General features: G+C 47.7%; 1 protein-coding gene across 6 annotated transcripts in view; it reads right to left on the bottom strand.

The window, feature by feature from the left end:
* PNLDC1 (PARN like ribonuclease domain containing exonuclease 1) overlaps window positions 1-22,190 on the bottom strand; it is a 374,781-nt gene that overhangs the window by 314,571 nt on the left and 38,020 nt on the right. For 4 of the 6 annotated variants that reach the window (XR_014980732.1, XM_085650473.1, XM_085650476.1 and 1 more), the window contains exons 2-3: window positions 11,344-11,412; window positions 10,952-10,996 (exon numbers count right to left, since the gene is read on the bottom strand). The exons of the other annotated variants lie outside the window; for them this stretch is intronic. Coding sequence is in view for 3 of the 4 variants with exons in the window: in XM_085650473.1 (XP_085506599.1) it covers window positions 10,952-10,966 (15 nt within the window). In the remaining variant the exon portion in view is untranslated. The remainder of the gene's footprint in view (window positions 1-10,951; window positions 10,997-11,343; window positions 11,413-22,190) is intronic. 6 annotated transcript variants of the gene reach the window in all.

Below are 22,190 nucleotides of genomic sequence, written 5' to 3'. Positions count from 1 at the left end.
CCGTGCCGCACGAGTATTTCTTGTTAGGATCCCCTCGCGACAGGACTCTTTTGCAAATCTTGCACGTGACCAAGGTGGCATTGGTCTTATTCTGCCCCTCGGGAAAAGTAAAAAATGTCCACACCACTGAAGAAAAACGTTCTTTGGGTGGTGCCTCCTCCAAAAATTCATCCTCAGAAATATGAGGAGATGCAGGTGATGCCTGCTGCCCTGAAGCCATTTTTGGTTGAAAAAAGTTAGAGCTAAGTGTAAACTTAGTCTAAATAATCTTCTTCTCTCCAAAGAGATAGTCCTCCAAAGAAGGTCAAAGAAGAATGATTGAAATGATTGAAATGGGTGGGGTCTTTCAATAGTTAGAACAGGAAGTGTAAAGAACCAATCAAATCTCTTTTTTTGCAGGTCACATGGGATCCGCGCACCCTGCACGTACGCATCACGCACCCAGCGCGCATCCGCGAAATTGAATACATTTTTTTATAGGATTAGATGTAAAAATATATTAGTTTTAAGACTAGTTTAGAGTTTGTCTTCAATTAATATTCACATGAAATACATATATATGTTTTTTTAAATGTTAAATATTTCGCGGGATCCGCGCACCTACCGCGTCATAGATGCAGATGACGCATCGCGGAAGCGCGTTACGTACATCGAACGTGTCGCGTATAGGCTGGGAGTCGCGTACCGGTCGCATTGGAATCGCGCACTAACCACGTACCCGACGCATACCATGCGTGGATGCTATCGCATAGGGATCGAGAATGGTGTGCAGATCCAAAAACATTGAAAAAATATATATAAAATAAAGTTTTGAACATAGTTAAAAAAATATGTTTGAAAAACCCATTAAGTTCAAATAATATTTTTTAATTTTTAAAAGAATTAATTGAAAAAATAAGTTTAAAAAATGGTGATAAAAAAGTATTTTAAAAAAAAAAGTAATTTATGAAATGGACACACTGAATTTGAAAAATATACAAATCCAATCAAAATCATTAAACATGATATCTTCAGAGATAAGTTATAGATAGGAATTAGCATTTACAAAACCTTTGAAATTCACTGAAAAAAACCATAGGCTTCATGCACGTTATAGTTAGGAATTGGCATTTAAAAAACCTTTGAAATTCACTGAAAAAACCAAAGGTTTCAGGGGCATTATAGTTAGGAATTGGCATTTAAAAAACATTAGAAATTCACTGAAAAAACCATAGGTTTCAGGGATGTTATAGTTAGCTGGACATTTCCCTCGTACAAAACCCTAGAAATTCCCCTGTTATAGTTAGTTCAGCTAACTATAACTCGCGCCCCCGCAATGCACTGCTGATGACGTGACATATTACATCACTCATGACATGGTCAGTGACATCACTGATGACATCACTGATGACATCACTGATGACATCATCCATGTGATAAATTACTGCATCTTCTCACACCCTAATTTAACCATTGATACACCAACTCAAAATTTCAGACGTAGATTCTGACAACCATAGATACTCCAATACCAATAACTACATACCCACTCATTAACTCTTAGGTCTACATACACCTCCACTCACTCACCTGTACAGTCACTCATACTTACAGTCACTCCATACAAGACTATCATATGCATTTATACACCTACATAGACACTCACACACCACCAATCATCCATAGAGGTACTCTCACACCTAGTCAGTCATGCAAATAATTAATCACACTCCCATTTACTCACCTATGCAGTTATACACACAAGTTTGCTTACTCATAAAAATAGTACCACATTCTTACGCTCTTATATAATCATTGATACAAGCACACACTCATCCATATAGCCACTCTCACAATCACACACTCCCACATATACCCACTTATATACTCTTACACGCATTTATACTGCCTTTCACATATGTAGTTACTGACACATGTACAACTGAGATATACATTCAGTCCCTAACACACCCATACATACACTCACTCAACCATACAGTTCATCACAGATGCACTCTTAAAACCATGCACCCATAGAATCACCCAGTCACACATCTATGCACAGAGTCACATACACCCTACCCACACAAACACTCAGGCACCCATACAGATACTCAGACAACCAATCAATAACCCATATAGACACTCATATAGCTATTCACAAAACCATGCAGCCACTTATACACCAACAGACAGACACATACAGACATTCACACAGTTTAGTCACTAGTCTGCAGTAAGATACATTTAATGACTCACTTATAGAGTCAGTCACGCACCTAGAAAATCATCCATTCACACACTTGTACACCCACTCATTCTTCCACAGGCCTTTCACTATAAATATATAAAACATATTTAAACTTTACAGAAACACACAGTCACTGGATGACGTCATCAGTGATGTCATGAGTGATGTCACTGACCATGTCATGAGTGATGTAATATGTGACGCCATCAGCAGTGCATTGCGGGGGCGTGAGTTATAGTTAGCTGAACTTCAGTGAATTTCTAAGGTTTTTTAAATGCCAATTCCTAACTATAACGCCCCTGAATCCTTTGGTTTTTTCAGTGAATATATATATATAGATTGCTCCAAGTTGCCCATTCAGCGAAGCGCACTCTAGATGCAACAAATCTCCTCAGGCCTCAACACACAGTGGGATGCAGCCAACGCGTTTCGGATAGTATTCCTTCTTCATAGTAGGCTGGTTTACCAAGTACACAGCGTTTCTTGCCACACCTTAATACCACTTTCTGCCTTCTGATAGGCTGATAGCCTTGCTCCAATGAGCTTTCTCCAAGGACTAATGGGAGTTGTAGTGCAGTCCATTCTACCCAAATGGGTGCTACGTGCATAGGGTCCCCAAATCAAACCCTCAAATGGGCCCCATTGTGTGCTGGGTCTCTATTGCTGGGTATTGCTTCTCCCAAGGTGCCTGACGTGATTCCAGGCTCTGAAACCGCTGTTATAATGCGGTGGTGCGCAATCCACGGCTGGGCTGCCGTGAAAACATGATGCTCCGAGTTGCCCACAAACAACGCGCACTCTGGATGCGATGAATCTCGCTTCCCCCAAGGAGCCATCCAGAGTGCGCGTCGTTTGTGGGCAACTCGGAGCATTATATATATATATATATATATATATATATATATATACATATATACATATATAATGTAGATTTGTGGTTGTTATATCATTTGTAATAGATTAGGAGTTCTCTTGCATTATCAGAGGTACCAACTGTTTTTTAATGTGAACTACATTAGGACAGGAGCCTTTAAGAATAGTAAAAGTTTTTTGGTAGATTAAAAGGAAAATTGTGAGGTCATGCCTTTCTTTAAGAAATCTTCCAAGGGGAGGCAGGGAGACAAAGGGACTCCTTTAGGCCATATGATTTCCACATTTCCAGGAGACTCTGACAGAATAAAAAGACACTGTCAGGAATGGGCAGAAGGCACAAAGACTTCCCTGGTTCCATGGCCACCAGATGGCTCTTTTGATAATACAGTGATAGCCCATGTAAGATCATATATCTTAGGAGCATATAAAGGAGATAAGGAAACAAAAAGATTAGCATCATTGGACATGTGGAAGATATTCAGTCAGGATTCCCATGTAGAAGCCACAGCACCACCCCGACATATTCTGAGATAATTAAAGGGCCCTTATGCCGTCAGGGTATGTATCCATCATTGTCAGTGGAAGATAAGGAATCCACTACCTCAATAAACTCAGTGGACACTAATGTTCCCGCTTTAGGCTATAAAGATCCGATATTAATTCCTTTGACTGACATAAACAAAGTTACACCAAAGGTTGATGACTTAGTAAAAATGGGGAGGTTGATTTTGCTCAAACAATTAATAAAGACCCTCTTAAACCTGAAAAAGTATATGCAGGAACAGTGTCCTTAACAGGAGACATTTCAGTAAAATGAAGACAACACAACAATGGAAAATTGCTGGAACAAAAGTCAAAAGATACATTAGAATGGGCTAGCAAGATTCCTCAAAAGTCAAGTGAGGGAAATGGATATTATACTAGCACCCACAGGTGAAGTTTGATTTAGGGGCACAATCAAACATATATCAGGAAGAGGATAAGGGTTTTTGTGCCATGACCACCACTGTAAAGGGAATACAGAATACAATTAAGAGATTAAGCCTTATTGCTGATGACTGTTCAAATATATGTAATTCCATATCATTTAAACCAGATGCAAAGCCAGTTGTAAGGGACATAGGATATGATCTAGAAATCAAGAATGTGACAGGAGAGGATGAGAAAGATGACGAAGAAATAAACTCAGTGGAGAGTGAAACTAGAAGGGTTCTTGACCGGGAAAGCATGGAATTGTGGCAGGAGGCTGAGAACAGAAATGCTGAAATAAATAGAAGATTAGAGGAACAAAGTGCTCTTAGAGAACAATTAAGAGGAGAGCAGGTGTTTCCCAGTAGTACAACAAGGTCTGGGCGTCCATTTCGCGTAGAGGATATTATAGAGTTAGGACAAAGTTCCCCTGCAGCTGAAGTAAGATCCCTTCATGTACGAAATATGCAGGGAATGACAAGTTTTATACAGAGAAAAGAAAGGAAAGGAAACAGTGACTTGACACCCAATGAAATAGTAGCAAAGGGAGAAAATAGTTGGTATAATGTTGTCCCATTTACTAATAACCTTGCAGGATGGACAGCAGGCATGGTGCCTATAACTCTTAAGCTTCGCAACTTCAAGGTTGATTCATTCATAACACCCACCAGCTGTACATCGATTCCAGCTGGCTCCGTGAACATAACCGTCTCCTCTCTCAAGTACATTCTTATTGATGTCATAACATTCTCATGAGTAGCCAAGCCTTAAAGGGGAAGTTACAACAGTGCCACAGATGAAAGTGTGGCCAAGAGCAGGATCCTTTGACCCTGAACTGATAAATATGGCTGATTTATGTATTTTTCAAGGTTATGGGGATCCAGAGTGGGATTAGGATTACATGCAACAAAGTCTGTGTGTGTGGAAGAAATATGCTTTAAGGTCTGACACATCTTATAAGGGACATGATGACAGGAATACCGATGTAATGCAGATGCCACTGGTGTATAAGCCACAGGGAACACAGCCTGTCTATGTTCCATGGCAACACATGGATAAAGAAAATCTAAAAAAAGGCGCAGGGAAATGGATAAAAGACTTTGAAAATGCAACAGCTGGGATACCTTTAGCTCTTGGGGACGTAAAGAGTCTTTTGAGCTCCACAGTAGGGGATGAGGTGCATAGTATAATGAGAAGTGCAAGGATACAAGGAGTAACTATTACTAAAGGAAAACATGATGGGTCTGCTTTTGGAGTTGTGCGCTCTAGAGTGTGGACTGAATTAAGGAATAGGTACCCAGACCGACCAGATATTGGGGCATTGATGACACAAACTATGTCTCCAGGACAGTCCTATGCAGATTACATAACAATGATGAAGAAAAAGTGGGAAGCAGATGTAGAACCTGTAGACATGGGAGGTAGTTGTAGATTATTCTACAATTTTTTTAAAACAGGGGCTACCAGGAGATATACAAGACCATTTAGATCAGGTTATGGCTTTAGATGTAAAACCCTGGGCAGCAATACAAGCACATATTATACATTTTGTAGAAAAAAGGAAGAAAAGGAAAGGAGGAATAAAGACCAAAGTGACAGAGCCCAAGCTAAACTGGTGACACAAAAAATACAGAAAAATGAGAAGGAAAAGACAGGAAAAGAAATGACTGTGCAGGTTCCTGTTGCAAATAGGGATCAAGGAAGGGGTCAAAGAGAGAGGGGACAGATGCAAGGAAGAAGAAATTTTAAATGCCATTACTGCGGTAATATTGGACATTTTATTGCTGAATGCCGTTTTAAGAAGAGTGATGAAGCGCAGGGAGTGATAGGAATAGGGGGAGGAAGGGGAAGGGGAAGACAAAAAGTGAACACGTCAGGGCCAGCGCCTCAATATGGTCCATATCAGTATGCCCTCTATCCTCGACAACAAATAACACCACTACCACAGGTTTATATGCCACAACAGCAATTTGCTAACGTACCTATTCAAGGGTCACCAGCACCTGTTGTGCAGGCAGGAGGCCAGCATCAGGTGCAGACTACTGCACTGGTGAGCACAGGGAGTCAAGGATAAGGGGGGAGTGATTGTTCAAGCTGGAAACCCCTTTTATCATACAGCCTGATGGGACGCACCAGGAAATCCTAATAGTACTGTGGTAGCTAGGACTATAGACCCAGAGGAAGAACCAATGGTAGAAATGATTATAATGGGAAGGAGGTATGCTTTTTTTTGGTTGATACAGGGGCAACAAACTTTTGCCTCTCAGAAGGAAATTTTCCATTGTCCTCTGTCACCATGGATACGCAGGGCTTCTCTGATGAAGTACAGCGTATTCCATACACAACACATGTGCACATAGAGGTGGCAGGAGTGCGGACGCAGGAGCGTTTCCTTTATTCTCCAAATTCACCAGCAAATTTATTAGGAAGAGATATCATGTCTAAATTAAACAGGACAATAAGATTTTCCTCTGATGGGTCCATGACATGTGAAATATCAGGGCAAGCGACATTTACTAAGAATACCAGAGGAAATATTGCGCAATACTGGGGGGCGCAATCAGCCCCCTCCCACATGAGGTGGTGCCGAGACCTGGATGGTGCCATGACGACGGAGAGGGTGGTGTGTGCAAACAGGGGTTGCCCCCGGAGATGGCAGAGAATCTGTGGAAAATGAAACGCATTTAGAGGAAATATATGCGAACCCCCGTTGGCAGATTCGGAGTCCGAGCTGAGCGAATAAATAGGGGCATCATCACGACATAAGAAATGGCACACCCAGAGAGTGGGAGTATTAAAGGGGGGCGACGGGTGGTGGATACATAGGCTTGGATGTAGTTGTACTACAGTTTCATTAAGAGTGTTGGACACTACTCAATATAATAACAAAATGTGCCATACAAATGAAACTTGTACTGGCGAAAGGTGTACCTTTTTTCTGTTGCTGTTAATAAAAATTGTTGAAAAAAAAAAAGAATACTCCTGAGGCACAGCCGGGAGCATTGTTTTTAAAAAGTTAGCGCTGTAATTTTATCTTGTGTGTAAAAACTTTCACTGGGAAACCTACCTTTTTCACCCAATTGCACGTAGACTGGGGGCTTCATTTCACACCCTCACCGCCTAGCAGCAGAGCTAATCGCTGCAGCGGGAAACGCCCAAGTAATTGTCGCCAGCAGCGAGTGAGCCGGTCCTGTGGCCACGCCCACTCGCTCGAGGCCACGCCCACTCCGCCTACAAAAACATGTGCACCTCACGTACGCGCAGCGGACGGGCGCAGCGGGCGCGCCGTCAGCGCGCCGAAGGCGCGCCTAAGGCAAGCCCGTCTGGGCCCGTCCGGGCCCAGCAGGACCCAGCCGGACCCAGGCCCAGGAACTCTGCCGGATTTGGCGCCGGGGCGTCTGGTGTACACAAGTGACATGCTTCGGGCTCTCCACCTGGAAAAAAATCAGGAATGTCGCTACATCCATGATGAAGGCAAACCGTATATCAACTGTGCACGCTGTAACCCAGTCGCCCAGACTCCGGTAAAGCCTGGACTACAGATGGGCCTTCTTAACTGCCGTTCCCTCCCCAAGCATGCGCACGAAACCAACTTGCTGATACAAGATCATGGACTGGACGTATTGTTTCTCACAGAAACCTGGCTTTCTGCCAGCTCAGATTTTGATATTGTCAATACCCTTCCTCCAGGTGATCTCATCCAAACCCTGCATAGACCTAAAGGGAGAGGAGGGGGACTGGCAATAATCCACAAAGAACACCTAGTTTGCAGAACCAGCAATGCTAACAATGAAGACTGCGAAAGCTGCCATTTCGCTCTCCAAACCTCCCCGGCACACTCCATAACAGGACTGTTGATCTATCGACCTCCGGGTACACCAGGGAAATTCATTAACGCTTTCACCGAAACGGTGGCACAACTAGCTTCTTCCGCCTCTAACTTCCTCTTAGTGGGCGACCTCAATCTCCACCTCACAGACCCCACAGATTCCATAGCACTTGACCTCTTGCATGACCTGAGGTCATTTAACATTCGGCTGGTCAATAATGGACCCACCCACGACAAGGGACATCTCCTGGACCCCGTCCTGACTAATATCGCGGACATTACTACTGGTTCTCCCCTTCCTCTTCCATGGACAGATCATTTCCTAATCCCTATCTCCTGTCATCTATTCATAGCCCCCTCCAAGCCTCCAAAACTCGGGTCATCGATCGTCGCTGGCACAAGCTTGTTCCAGAGGAATGGGCCACTACCCTTTCAAATTCCAGACCCACTCTCTCCGCCGATCCTGTCATTGCCGATGAACAGTTTAATTTCTGGGTCACATCTTCATTGGATCAACTTCTCCCCAAAACTACTACTCTTAAACATACCAAACGGGTGACCCCCGCTCCCTGGTATACTACGGAGCTTAAGTCCCTACGACAGGAATGTAAGAAAACGGAACGTTCCTGGAGGAAGGATAAGTCTAAGGAAAAAAAGGACGCGTACCACACCGCACTACAAACTTATAAAATTACCCTTCGAAAGACCAAAAGTCTATTCTTCCAAGAAAGAATAGAAAATTCCGCGTGCTCAAGCAAGGAATCTTTTACTATTCTAAAAGAATTCCTTAAAGTCCCTTACCCCGGACCCAGAAATCCACCAGACCCCAAGGCAGACGAGGAAAAATGCCATAAACTAGCTAACTTCTTCAAGGATAAGATCCAGAAAATCCTCGACTCAATTCCAACTACTAACTCGAGCGAGGAAAAAGAGATCGATAACACTCCTATTTCACACTGTCTCTCCTCTTGGGGACAAGTGACTGCCGAGGAGGTCGAAAGCACGCTTAATAACATCAAAAGCGGTTCCCCCATGGACCCCGCACCGTTGCGTATCCTCAAGAGAGTAGCACCCACGATCATCCCCCCCCTTACCCAGCTTATCAACGCTTCGCTGCAACAGGGAGTCGTCCCCTCTAGCTGGAAGGCGGCAGTTATCAAGGCGTTATTGAAAAAACCTTCCCTTGACCCTGCGGATTTGGCCAATTACAGACCAATTTCCCTCCTCCCAGGAACTAGTAAGGTCGCCGAAAAGCTGGTGAACAGAAAACTTTCACAATTTCTGGAAACTAATGATCGGCTGAAAAGCTCGCAGACGGGATTCCGCCCAGGGCAGGGCACCGACATCGCCCTCCTTGCGGCGGTGGAGGAGGCCAGAGCACTTCTTGACGCTGGAGGATCAGTGGCAGTGATCCTCCTCGACCTCAGTGCGGCCTTCGACACCGTCAATCACCAACTCCTTATCCACCGACTCAGGAGTGTCGGTGTAGAAGGAAAAGCACTACACTGGCTATCGTCCTTTCTGGGTCATCGGTCCTTTCAGATCTGGGAGAACAACACCCGCTCCTCCGAAATTCCCCTCCAATGTGGTGTACCTCAGGGCTCCTCCCTGAGTCCCACATTGTTTAATATCTACATGTCCCCATTGGAGGAGGTTGTCATCCCGTTCGGAGTGAGTATCGTCAGCTATGCTAACGATACTCAACTAGTGGTATCCCTATCTCACCCAAGCCAACAACCTGCGGACCTTTACAACTGTCTTACGCAGATACAAGGATGGATGAACCGGTCCTATTTGAAACTCAACGGTTCAAAGACTGACATTCTCCTCCTGGGTCAGAAGGGACTCTCCCTGTCACAGAACATCTGGCCACCCTGTTTAGGCCCGCCTCCTGACCCGAAACCCGAGGTTAAGAGCCTGGGCGTCTGGCTCGAAAAAGATCTATCGTTTGCAACACAGGCAAAAAAAGTAGCTGGGACTTGCTTCGGGCTCCTCAAATCAATCCGAAAGATCTTGCCCTTACTTCCTCCTACCGCAAAAAAACTGCTGATCCAAGGCCTAATATTATCCAGGATCGACTACAGTAATTCCATCTATCTGGGCGCTCCTGAGGCAACCCTGAACAGGCTACAGAGGATCCAAAATGCGGCTGCCCGGATCCTCACCAACACTCCTGCCAGAGCCTCGGCCAAACCAGCTCCCGGTTAGAGAACGAGTGAAGTTCAAAGCCCTCTGCCTGGCTCACAGACTGTTGCAAAACAAAGGTCCCCCGATCCTAGGAAAATTTATCAATCCTTATAAAGCCCCAAGATCCCTTCGATCCGATCAGGAACACCTCATCATCACTCCCAGAGTCAAGAAGGCACGCACTGGTGGAAGACACTTCTCGGTTCATACCGCATGCCTCTGGAACGCCTTACCCCGCGACCTGAGAACAGAACCTAACTATCTGCGTTTCAGAAAGCGACTGAAAACCCACCTCTTCCCTTAACTCCTAACCTCCCCCCCTTGCCCCCACTACCCCCAGGTGTACTGATCTTAGCGCTGGGATACTCACGGGTGACTACGCGCTCTATAAAATTTAATAAAAATAAAAAGAATACCAGAGGAAAATGTGGTTGGAAGGGCAGAGCCAGTGCATTATAAACTGCTAGCAGATGCAGTACTTACGGTTCTGAAGACAGAGGAAATACTTTTAGGGAGATGGATGGAATTACCACCAAGATTCATTTTCAGGAGACAAGTTGGTGGTGATGAACTAGGACAGGTGAATACCCTTTATCTTGAGTGCATGGAAATATCCAGAAGGTGGGGCGCTCTGGTGGCATCAGTTGATGATGGAGGAATTTGGAAGGTCCTGATTTTTCTTATGCCTGGTCTGAGACCGTGGGACATTTCTGATTCAGAACTCTTTTCAGACGATCCCACCAGGACTGAGATAGTTTATACACACACTGCACCCTTGTTAGTACGTGTTTACCGTGCACAGACCACGTTACCAGTTGTGCCATCCCCCTCCAATGATATTGAAGCACTTGCAGCAGTCTCACCTTGTCTCTGAACATCAGCTCCAGATGAGGTAGGATTGATACTATCTGCAGAACCATTAAAGATAAAGTTGAAGCCAGGTGCACAATTGCCACGTGTAAAACAGTATCTACTGTCTAAAGAAGCAAAAGAAGGTATTAGACAGACAATGCAAAGACTGAAGGATCAGGGAGTCCTGTATTCCTGTCCATCGCCTTGTAATACAGCAATTTATCCTGTGAAATAATCTACAGGTAATACTTGGGAGGATAGTTCAGGATTTCCGCCCCCTTTAAGCCATAGTATTAGCAGAGTACCCCATAGTGCCAAACCCATCTATGATATTGACTAATATACCAAGTAACAGCAAATGCTTTTCTTTGGTGGATTTAAAGAATGCTTTTTTTTAGCATACCTTGACATCCTGACGATGGTGAACAAATCCAGTACTCTAGACTCCCACAAGGCTATTGTGAGTCTCCATCTGTGTTTAATAGAGTATTGAGAGATGATTTGTTGAATTTCCAGTCAGACAGTACAGTTTTGCAATATGTAGATGATTTATTAATATGCAGTAAAACAGAATCTGAATGTGTTCTGGACACTGTCACTCTCCTAACGCTACTTGCTACTAAGGGATACAAAGTGGAAAGGAAAAAATTACAGTTTGTGCAAAAATAAGTGCTGTATTTGGGCCAAGTGTTGTCCACAGAAGGCAAAAAGATAGCAGGTTCTAGAATACAAACTATATGTGATCAGCCTCAGCCCAAGACAGTAAAAGACATGCAGAAATTTCTAGGCCTTTGTGTAATTTTGTACGTCAGTGGGTATTTGATTATGCTACCATCATACAACCACTATTATATGCACTGAAGCAAGCTAAAACTGACAACACAGGCATACAGTGGAGTGATGACAGTGTAAGTGCATTTCAGACATTGAAAGAAGCAATTGCTTCAGCCCCAGTGCGAGCAAATCCAGACTATACAAAGAGATCTTTCTGTTTACTGCTGCCACAGAGGATTTCAAGGTATCAGTCCTTACTCAAAAATACCCAATGGGTCATAAACCCGTCGCCTATTTTAGTGGACTATCAGATCCAGTAATGAAAGGTCACTTTCCTTGTGAGCGAGCGCTTGCAGCAGCAGCTTTTGCCGTAGAAAAGAGTAGTATTATTACAGCAGGATGCGCTGTAACATTGTATGTTGAGCACTCTCCATTTGCTGTGCTGCAGAAAAGTAAAAGTACATTGACCACTCAAACAGCAACAGGTTATGAAGTAATACTGTCAAACCCTTCTATCTGCATTGAGCAAGTACACTCAGTCAATCCTGCAACTTTTTTAGTGCACCCACTAGAGCCCACTGATCAGGACTGTAGTGCAACATTGGAGGAGGACGATCACCTGGCACATGAGGACCCCTTGTCTGATGGCCGACAATTGTTTATTGATGGTTCCTCATTGATAGACCAGGAGACAAATAAAAGACATACAGGTGCAGCTGTTGTTGAGGCTATTGGTACACCTACTGATTATACCTTACACACATTGCACCACTTACCCTTGCCATCCCAAGACTCAGCCCAAGTGGCTGAATTAAAAGCATTGATAACGGCCCTACAGGCTTGTCAGGGTCAGCCAGTAACAATATACACTGATTCAGCATATGTAGCTTCCACATTTCACTCAGGGCTGAAGAGATGGGAAAGGCGAGGATTTCTTAAATCTGATGGGACACCAGTAGCGCACCAAACATTTTTAGCTGACCTTATTGCTGCATTGCAAATACCATGTCAAGTAGCAGTGGTTAAGTGCCAGGCACACACAAAAGGAACAGATTTGGTGTCTAAGAGAAATGAAGCTGCTGATACAGCAGCAAAGGAAGCTAGTTTATATGCAATGAAAACATGCAGTAAGCACACTTTAGATGCAGATGATGAGGTTGAGATACAACACTCTGAGAATATTTCTACAGAAGGATTATTTGATATTCAAAATGCAGCACCAGAACATGAGAAAGATCTCTGGAAATCAAGGGGGGGGGGGGGGGGGCAGTGACTGGATTTCCAGATCTTCTTTATAGATCAGCAACTTCAGGTAATGTTATAATGCCTCAGTCGTTACTTATAACAGCCCGTCGACAACTTCATTTACCAACACACAATTCTAAAAGAGTAATTATGGATGAATTAAATAAAATATGGTTTATCCCTAATCTAGGACCATTAGTTGATGTATTTCTAGCTTAATGTCATGTGTGTTATCAGTACTCTAATAAGAGGTCGCCAAAAATGCCTTCATCCTCCATTCCAAGACCAATAGGTACTTTCATACAGTTACACATAGATTTTGTAGATATGATACAAACATGTAATGGATATAGTTATGTTAGTAGCGGTGTGTCCATTTTCGCGATGGATTGAAGCAGTACCCTGCTCCAGGTGTGATGCTGACCAGGCAGCCAAATTCCTGGTGAGACAGGTCATACCTAGGTGGGGGGTTCCGGCGGCGATACGCAGCGATAATGGAAAACACGTTGCTAACGCAGTATTTCAGCAAATTACTACACTATTAGGGGTGGAACACCAGTTTACCACCCAGAGAGTAATGGAATTGTTGAGAGGATGAATGGCTTATTGAAAAGCAAAGTGTCAAAAATTTGTGAGACAGACTGCGTGTGGTGCACGAAGATCGGACATTCTTTTTTGACTCTCCTGTTATGGCCGACGAATGGCTGGACGCTTTGCCCCGGCGACGGACGGGGGACGACATAGCCGGGGACGGAGACAGTGGCCGGGATGGACAGGGCTGATATCTCGGAACCGGTCTGACTTAATTTGGCTGTATTTGATGACTTGTATAGAGTGCAGTAACTGTGGAGGGTTGCGGGAGGACGAGGGGTGCTCTTTTCCTCCCTTAGGGTACTTTTTGTAGATTTTTGGGTTTGTAGGGCGACAGGCACACTGCAAGTTGGGGGGGCTTTGTAAGCTGCAGCAGGGGTGCAGGGTGGGGGGAGTTTCAGGGATTTTGGGTTTGTTGTTGGGGGGTCTATTTTTGCAAGGCATGATGATTATCTCTAGGGCTGTTCCATGGTGGCTCTTCGGGTGTGGGGTGGGCCTCTTTCCGTTTGAGGATGGGGGGTAGGGGCTTAGGTGTTATAAGCTGGAATGTCAATGGATTGGGGGATCGCATTAAGCGGGGGATTGTTCTGCAATTTTTGAAGCGGTCGATGCCGGATGTTGCCCTGCTGCAAGAGACGCATCTTATAGGTAATACGTGCTATGCCCTGAATAGAAAGGGTTATAAACTCATTGCACATTCGGGATTCTCTTCTGGGTCCAGGGGTGTGGGCATCCTGGTTAGAGCCTCGTTGCCATTTGAGGTGGACTCCACCATTGTTGATGATAGGGGGAGGTTTGTGGCGGTGGCGGGGCGGTGGGAAGGAAGGACTTTGGTTTTAGTTTCGGTTTATGTCCCGCCGGCCCTGCAGGCCTCCACGTTTGCAGATCTGGGTAGGGCCCTGCTGGATCTCCCGGGGGGACTGCTTGTGGTGGGAGGGGATTTCAACGCTGTTGGCTCCGGCATGCTGGATAGATACCCGCCCAGAGACACAGGGGGGGCTCAGAAATGGCTTCCAGACTTCCTAGACACGCTTGGCCTGATAGACTGCTGTTGCTCCGGCACCCCACACAGAGTCAATACACGTTCCACTCCGGGGCACATGGTAGCCTTTCCAGGATTGATTACCTACTCACTCTGGCCGCGCATGCCTCGTTGGTCTCCGAGGCAAGGCACATGGCGCGTGGTATATCTGACCACTCGCCAGTGTGGATCCGGCTGGATGTAGGTCGGGAGGGAGGAGGAAGGGTGGCCCCTATCAACCCGTGGTATTTCCGAGACCCCAAGATGCGCAGCGCACTGGTAAAGAAAGTAGATAATTTTTTCAAGGATAATCAGGGAACCGTGGACTCGGCAGTTTCGCTGTGGGAAGCTTTTAAGACCGTGCTCCGAGGGGAAGCCCTCTCCCTAGTGGTGGCTGCCAAGCGGCGGAGAGATGGCGAGGTTCTGCAGGTGGAGGAGGAGATCGCCGCTCTGGAGGGAGCAATGGAGGAGGAGGTGACAGAGTCCTCACTGCATGAGCTTTGCTTGAAGCAAACTGAGTATAAGGACCTGGTGACGAACGCCGCTAAGACCCTCAGTAGGGAACAGCAGGGCCGTCTGTATGATGTTGGTGATAAGGCAGGGAAACTCCTGGCGTGGCTGGACAAAAAAGAACGGGTCAATAGAGTTGTGCCAGAGTTGACGGGAGAGAGGGGAGAGGCGATTGTGGAACCTGAGGGGATTGTAAAGTGTTTCTCGGATTATTTCTGTAGGGTCTATGCCTCAGCGTCGGATAGGCCGTCCGAGGACTCGTGTAACCTCCTCCGTGATATCGAGTTGCCCTGCCTCTCCGATATAGATAGGGACGACTTAGATGGTGACATAACGGTTGACGAGGTGGCGGGGGCTATCCGCGCGTTAAACTCGGGCAAGGCCTCGGGACCGAACGGCCTGCCGATCGACCTGTACAAGCTGTTCCCGGAGAGGGTCGCCCCTCACCTGCGCGCCATGTTTTTGGAGGCGCGGGGGAGTGGGACCCTCCCGTTAGATCAACGACTGGCGACGATTGTGGTCATACACAAAGAGGGTAAACCCCGAGATAAGTGCGCCTCATATCGGCCTATTTCACTTCTTAACGCGGAGCCGAAAATCCTGGCTAAACTCCTGGCGACCCGATTGATTAGGGTACTCGGCGACTTGGTCCACCCGGATCAATCCGGCTTCATCCCGCACCGAAACACAGCGTTAAATCTTAGGCGTCTTCATGGTGTAATCGCCAGAGCGGGCACGCTGCGTGAACCGGCTATTGTGGCGTCTCTTGATGCCGCGATGGCCTTTGACACGGTGGAGTGGGCATACTTGTGGGCCGTGCTGGCCAAGTTCGGCTTTGGCCGTGGTTTTGTGAGCTGGGTGAGGTTGCTGTACGAGGGGCCGCTAGCGAGTGTTGTGGTGAATGGTAGGGCGTCGACTCCGTTTCAGCTTGGGAGGGGTACTCGGCAGGGTTGCCCCCTGTCGCCTTTGTTGTTCGCCCTCGCCCTTGAGCCGCTGGCTGCGTGGATACGTTGGCACCCGGATATACGGGGCCTTCGGTGGTCGCCTGAACACGAGGACCGTATTTCGCTCTATGCCGATGATATCCTGCTGTATCTTGCCTCACCTAAGAAGTCACTTATAGTGGTCTGTGACGTACTCACATCCTTTGGTAGGAACTCGGGTCTCGTTATCAACTGGAGCAAATCGTACTTGTATGTTCTTAGTGGCGAGGTTCCGCCGATCCCTAGAACATGTTCGATACGGGTCGCCCAGCAGGGCTTCGTGTATCTGGGGATTTTTATCTCCATGGACTCTGCTGTGCGCTATGAGAAGAACCTGCTCCCCTCCCTTGCACGCCTGAGGCGCGATGTTGAAGGATGGCGGAGGCTGCCGCTCTCCCTCGTTGGGCGTGCGGCCCTGTTCAAAATGATGTCTCTCCCCCGCTTCCTCTACGCCCTACAGAATACTTTGGACTGGGTACCGGCCAAATACTTTCGGGAGGTGGGATGGGCGACCGCGAATAGCTATTGCAAAGTTGACGCTCCCATTGTTAAATGGTAGCGGCAGTTTCAGTTGATAATCTTTCAAGTATTTGCCCGGCGGTAATCGCCTCTCATACCACTCGATAATTTACCAATAAAAGAGGCAGGCGCCGGAGACTGGAAGGCAGGAAACAAAGTTTTATTCCGTCGGAGCAGAACACATCAGATCAGACAGCAAGGTATCGTCACGAGGTGCTCTAACTGCATCTCTGAGACCTGGTCTCTTATACACTGGTTTATTGCTTTATTACACATAGTACATTCTTGAGATTCCCTTGATGCCTGAAAGAACATCCCCTGAAGCCCCGGCTCAGATCCGATCCCACACATAGATACAGTAGAAGTTCCCACCCTACCCGCAGTGGGAGATGGCTATCGCGCAGTAGGGAATTCCGCTAATTCCCGGGGGTGTGTGCAACTGGCCGGGTCTCAGGGGGTAGGGGCTTTGATCTACTGTAATCCCTTTGATGTGGGGTGTTTCCCTTACAGTAGGGGCAGTAAACTGCATCCGCAGGGCTAGGTGATGGCCTGGGACCAGTTCAGACAATGGGGCGCAGAGGAAGGGGGTTATCAAAGGAGAGGCATGACCATGTATGGGTTGTCGGTTGGAAGTGGTTCCGTAGCAGGGTCGCGCAGAAGGAGAGGGTTTATGGCCTGTATGAGAGAGCGGGGGTGGCCGGCGCGCGGGGGATGCTTGCAGCGCCAAGGGAAAACGCTGGCGGTCGAGAGTGAGCGGGGAGAGAGCGGGGTGCCTAAAATGGCGGCCGTGCATTCGTTGTGCGTGGCGCTGGGGAGAGGCAAGATGGCGCAGATAATGTTCAGTTTGCACGCTAAATTTCCACAGTCCTCCCTTTTAACATGTCTCGCCAGCTTGCCTAGTTTGGATCTATCCCCATAATACCCCGTACCTCCACCTCGTTCAGAGCTTTCATCCGCTCAGTTTCAAAGTCCAAAGTCTTAGGGCAGATGCAGTTCATAAAAAGCGAACATAAAGGTGGCAGACACTGAATCCCCAAGCAACATCCACATAGTAACACAATCGGTATCAGGATAAATGAAAACAGCCTCCATCCCCAACCTTTAATAGTGTCCCAAAACCAACTCCCCAGTGACCATTCTTCTTGTTCTTGATGAACCTCTGCGGACAGTCTGTGGAGATGTTCAATTGCTTTGTAGACTGAGGGTGAGTTATCCGGTACGTAGGTACAACAGCTGGACCCAATGATGCGGCATGCTCCTCCACGATCTGCCAGAACCACGTCTAGAACAAGGCGGTTCTGGAGAGCCACCAGGCGGACGGCCTGAAGCTCAGCGGTGTTGTTGGCGAGGGCGCCAGCTGTAATGTTCATTGCCGTTTCGACTGCCTGGGTTAAGTGGCGGATGGCACGGCTGTTTGCCATCGGACCCCAGAGTGGAACTAGGCCTTTGACTGCGTCCATGAACTGTGCTCCGGTGGAGTCGGCCTGCACAATGTCTTTGGCCCGTTTCTGTCGGTGATGGTTTGCTGGAGCCACATACGTCGGAGGAAGGACAAAGGCGATGTAGCAGGTGCCTCCCCAACCTTTCGGAAGCCAGGTGTAGGCCTTAGTACCACAGACGAAGTACATATTCGGGGAGGCAACAAAGGAGGGTGGGTCAACTGAGTCCAATGTTCGGGTGATGAGGCAGGAGCTGTGGCCCACCAGCTGTGCCCCCAGGCCTTCGAGGCATACAGACCCAGTGATGTTGATGACGGACAGGGCCACTGTTAGGGTGGCGGCCGTCCGTTTCCGGAGGTAAGAGAAGGTGGGTCTGGCTGGATTGTTGAACACTTGCATTTCAACTCGTTCTTTGGTAGGGATGTCCATGTGAAAGGAAGTGTTCGATCTCAGAGGGCAGAAGAGGGCAGAAGTTCTTCCAGTTTTGTTCAGCCAGAACCCATGGTAAAAGTGTGACATGGTTCTGCCGGAAGTGGCATTGTCCTTGTAGCTTTCTTGCAGGAGGATTAGCCAGGCGAGGCAGGAACCATGGACAGAAAAAGGTGAAGGGATGAAAGGGATAGAGTGTCCAGTGGCATGTGGTAGCAGTCCACAGATCCAGCAATTAGTGGCGTTGGTAGCAAGATTGTGTTGGTGGAGCAACTGCACAAAAGAGTTATTCCAGAACTCCTTACGCCTTTCTCGGAGTTGGGGTGAAAGCGAGATCAGATAATGTTCTTTCGTGGTGGTAGGTTGAACGGTGGTCAGTAATGTCTTATGAGCGGGTGTGCTCTCCTCCATGATCCAGAAGGTGACCACGAGGAGAAGGCAAAAGAGAAGGGTAATGAAAAGTGCAATAGTCTTTAAGCTGTGCATTCGGTCAGTCTTTGGGTTTCTGTAGTGGATCTTCGGACGTCCGGTTGCTTCCATCATCTTCATGTCGGGCGCTTCCATCACCATCAAGAGACTCGGTAGCGGGCAGAACCACAGACTTTGTTTTAGTTTCTCTCCTGGTGGCCTTTTAGGTGACTAGGCTACCGTTCTGAGATTTCCACTTAGCCTGTGGTCTGCTTAGCCGAAGTTCTCTCCTTTCGTCGCAAGTTATACCCTTCTTTGGATGGCACAGTGGGATCGGGATATTCAATCAACTCAAGTGTCTCTGTATCCGGGCAGCGGTTCAGGGATGGTCAGTCTTTGTCCAGTAGTTCCTCTTGGGTGGTGATGTTGTCCGTGGTTGTCAGGGTCGGTGATACCTTCTTGCAGTGGTGTGCATGCAGCCAATTGCGTTTCCCCTCCACTCGAAGAGCTGTTCGGGTGGTGATCAGGACTTGCAGGGGGCCCGTCCACCGGGGCTCCAGACTCTTGGTGCGCTGGAAGTTACGCACTAAGACGAAGTCACCGGGTTGGATGTCGTGTCCCGGGCCCCTGGAAACATCGGGAATGGCGTGCAGCACCTGCTGGTGGATAACAGACAACGTCTTAGTTAGGTTATACAAATAGTCAGACATGAGGACGTCCGGGACGTCGTGGATGGATGATGGTTTTGGTGCAGTCCAAAGGTTCATGGGCCGCCCAAAGACGACCTCGTAGGGGGTTAAGTGGTGTTTGGTGGGGGTGGAACGCATTGATAGCAATGCTAGTGGGAGAGCGTCTGGCCATCTTAGTCCTGTGGTGGCGACTATTTTTGCTATCTTAAGCTTCAATGTGGCATTGTGTCGCTCAACCAGGCCTGCAGATTGGGGATGGAAGACCGCATGGAACTTCTGTTTTACACCCAACCCTTTTAAGATGAGTTGGATAACTTCGGCTACGAAGTGGGGGCCATTGTCGCTCCACAAAATTCGACAAAGGCCGTATCGGGGGAAGAATTCCTTCAGTAGTACTTTTGCGGTAGTCATAGCGGTGTTATCATGGGTCGGGTAGGCTTCCACCCACTTGCTGAAGGCACATACAACGACAAGCACATACTTTAAACCTTGGCACCTTTCTAGCTGGACGTAGTCCATTTGTAGGACTTCAAAGGGGTGATTGGGGACCCCAAACCCTCCCCGGGGTACAGCAGTTCCTTTCCCAGGGTTGTGTTGGAGGCATACTAGGCATTGTTGGACCAGACGTTTGGCTGAGTCTGGTATTCTGTCGTTGTGCCAGACTTTGGAGATGAGTTCGATCATGGGGGCAGACCCTATGTGTGCGGGGGAGTGTGCCATGGTCAGCATGGGGATCAAGTATGAGTCGGGTAGCAGCCATTTGTTCGAGTCTTTAGTTCGCCAACAACCGTCATCGTCCTTCAATCCTACCCGGGCCCATTCAGTTAATTCGTGTGGTGTGCTGGCTAGTTGGATATCCCTAATCGTTTCCCTAGCATCCTTCCATTTCTCAGTTTGTGACCTGGTCTTGTACATACGGGTCGTGGACCTATTCTCGGCTGTGGTTCGGGCAGTAATGTCAGCTAGTGCATTTCCCTGACCTATAATGTCCGTCACCTTCTTGTGTGCCTGGCATTTGATCACAGCTAACCGTGTGGGGAGGAGGACTGCTTCGGTCAGGGCAGAGACTAGGTCTCCATGCAGGATGGGTGTGCCATGAGAAGTCAAGAATCCCCTCTCTTTCCATAAGAGCCCGAAGTGGTGAACTACCCCAAAGGCATACTGACTGTCTGTGTAAATGTTTGCGGTTGTCCCTGCTGCCAGGATGCAGGCTCGTGTGAGGGCAATTAGTTCAGCCGCCTGTGCGGATCGCTGTGTGATGCGGGCTGTCTCAACAACTGTTCGAGCTGTGGTGACTGCATAGGCAGCTGAGGTGGTGCCATCAGGGAGCTTGATGCATGAGCCATCCACCCACAGTTCTCCGTCAGGGTCCGGGAAGGCAGTATCCCGGAGGTCAACCCTACTCTTGGTTTGTTCGTCGGTGAGGGTCACGCAGTCATGTATAGGGGATGTATTGGGGTCAGCGTCAGGGAGAGGTAGTAGAGTAGCTGGATTCAGAGTGGTGCATCGTTTCAATGTGATATGGGGTGCAAGCAGAGTCAGTTCATACCCAGTCAGTCGTGCGCTAGTCAGGTGTTGAGTCTTGGTTTGGTTCAGGAGGGTATCAACAGCATGGGGTACCAATACTGTGAGGGGGTTCGAGAGCACGATCCCCTCACTTTGTCGGATAGAGACAGCAGCGGCGGCTACTGCTCGAAGGCAGGCGGGCAAGGCTCTGGCTATGGGGTCGAGAGTGGCAGAGAAGTAGGCACAAGGGCGTTGCTTAGGGCCTATGGACTGGGTTAGGACAGACAACGCACATCCCTCCCTTTCGTGGGTGTAGAGGGAGAAAGGTTTAGTGTAGTCTGGGGTTCCTAGGACTGGGGCCGAGCAGAGGGCGTCTCGTAATTCTTTGAAGGAGGATTGGCATTCGGGTGTCCAGGGGAGGGGGAAGGGGACATCCTTAGCCAGCAGGGAAAGCAGAGGCTTTATGGTGAGACTGAAGTTTGGCAACCACTGTCGACAAAAGGAAGTGAGGCCCACTAGGGATCGTACTTGCTTCTGAGTTTTGGGAACAGGGGTTTCTAGGATGGTTTGAATTCGGTCAGGGGTAAGTTTCCTCCCGTCTTTGGATAGTAGGTGGCCTAGATAAGTTACCTGGGGCTGGCAGAATTGCAATTTCTTTCTGGAGACCTTGTGACCGTTCTCCGCAAGGAAGCGGAGGAGGTGAATGGTGGCTGTGACGGCAAGAGGAGTGGTGTCGGCCGCCAAAAGAATGTCATCGACGTACTGTATCAATACCACTCCATCGGGCAGTTGGACTGCATCCAGTTGCCTCTTGAGGGCTTGGCTGTAAATACTGGGACTCTCAGTGTAGCCCTGGGGTGCCCTGCAGAATCTGTACGAACGGGCTTTTAAAGTGAAGCCGAACAGGTAGCGGCTGTCTGGGTGGATGGGGATGGAAAAGAATGCGTTCTTGAGGTCAATAACAGTAAAGATGGTGGCGGTGGATGGGATCAGGGTGAGGATGGTGGTGATGTCTGAGACTACGGGGTACTGGGGTATGACTACTTTGTTAACCTCTCGCAAGTCAACAATGAAACGGTAGGCTTTCTCATCCCCCTCGCCTTGCTTCTTTACAATGGGTAGGATAGGGCTGTTGC

Source organism: Triturus cristatus, chromosome 4_1 (assembly GCF_964204655.1).
Source record: "Triturus cristatus chromosome 4_1, aTriCri1.1, whole genome shotgun sequence".
NCBI lineage: Eukaryota > Metazoa > Chordata > Amphibia > Caudata > Salamandridae > Triturus > Triturus cristatus.
The sequence above is the reverse complement of the archived record's forward strand: the minus strand, read 5'-3'. Positions and strand labels throughout refer to the sequence as shown.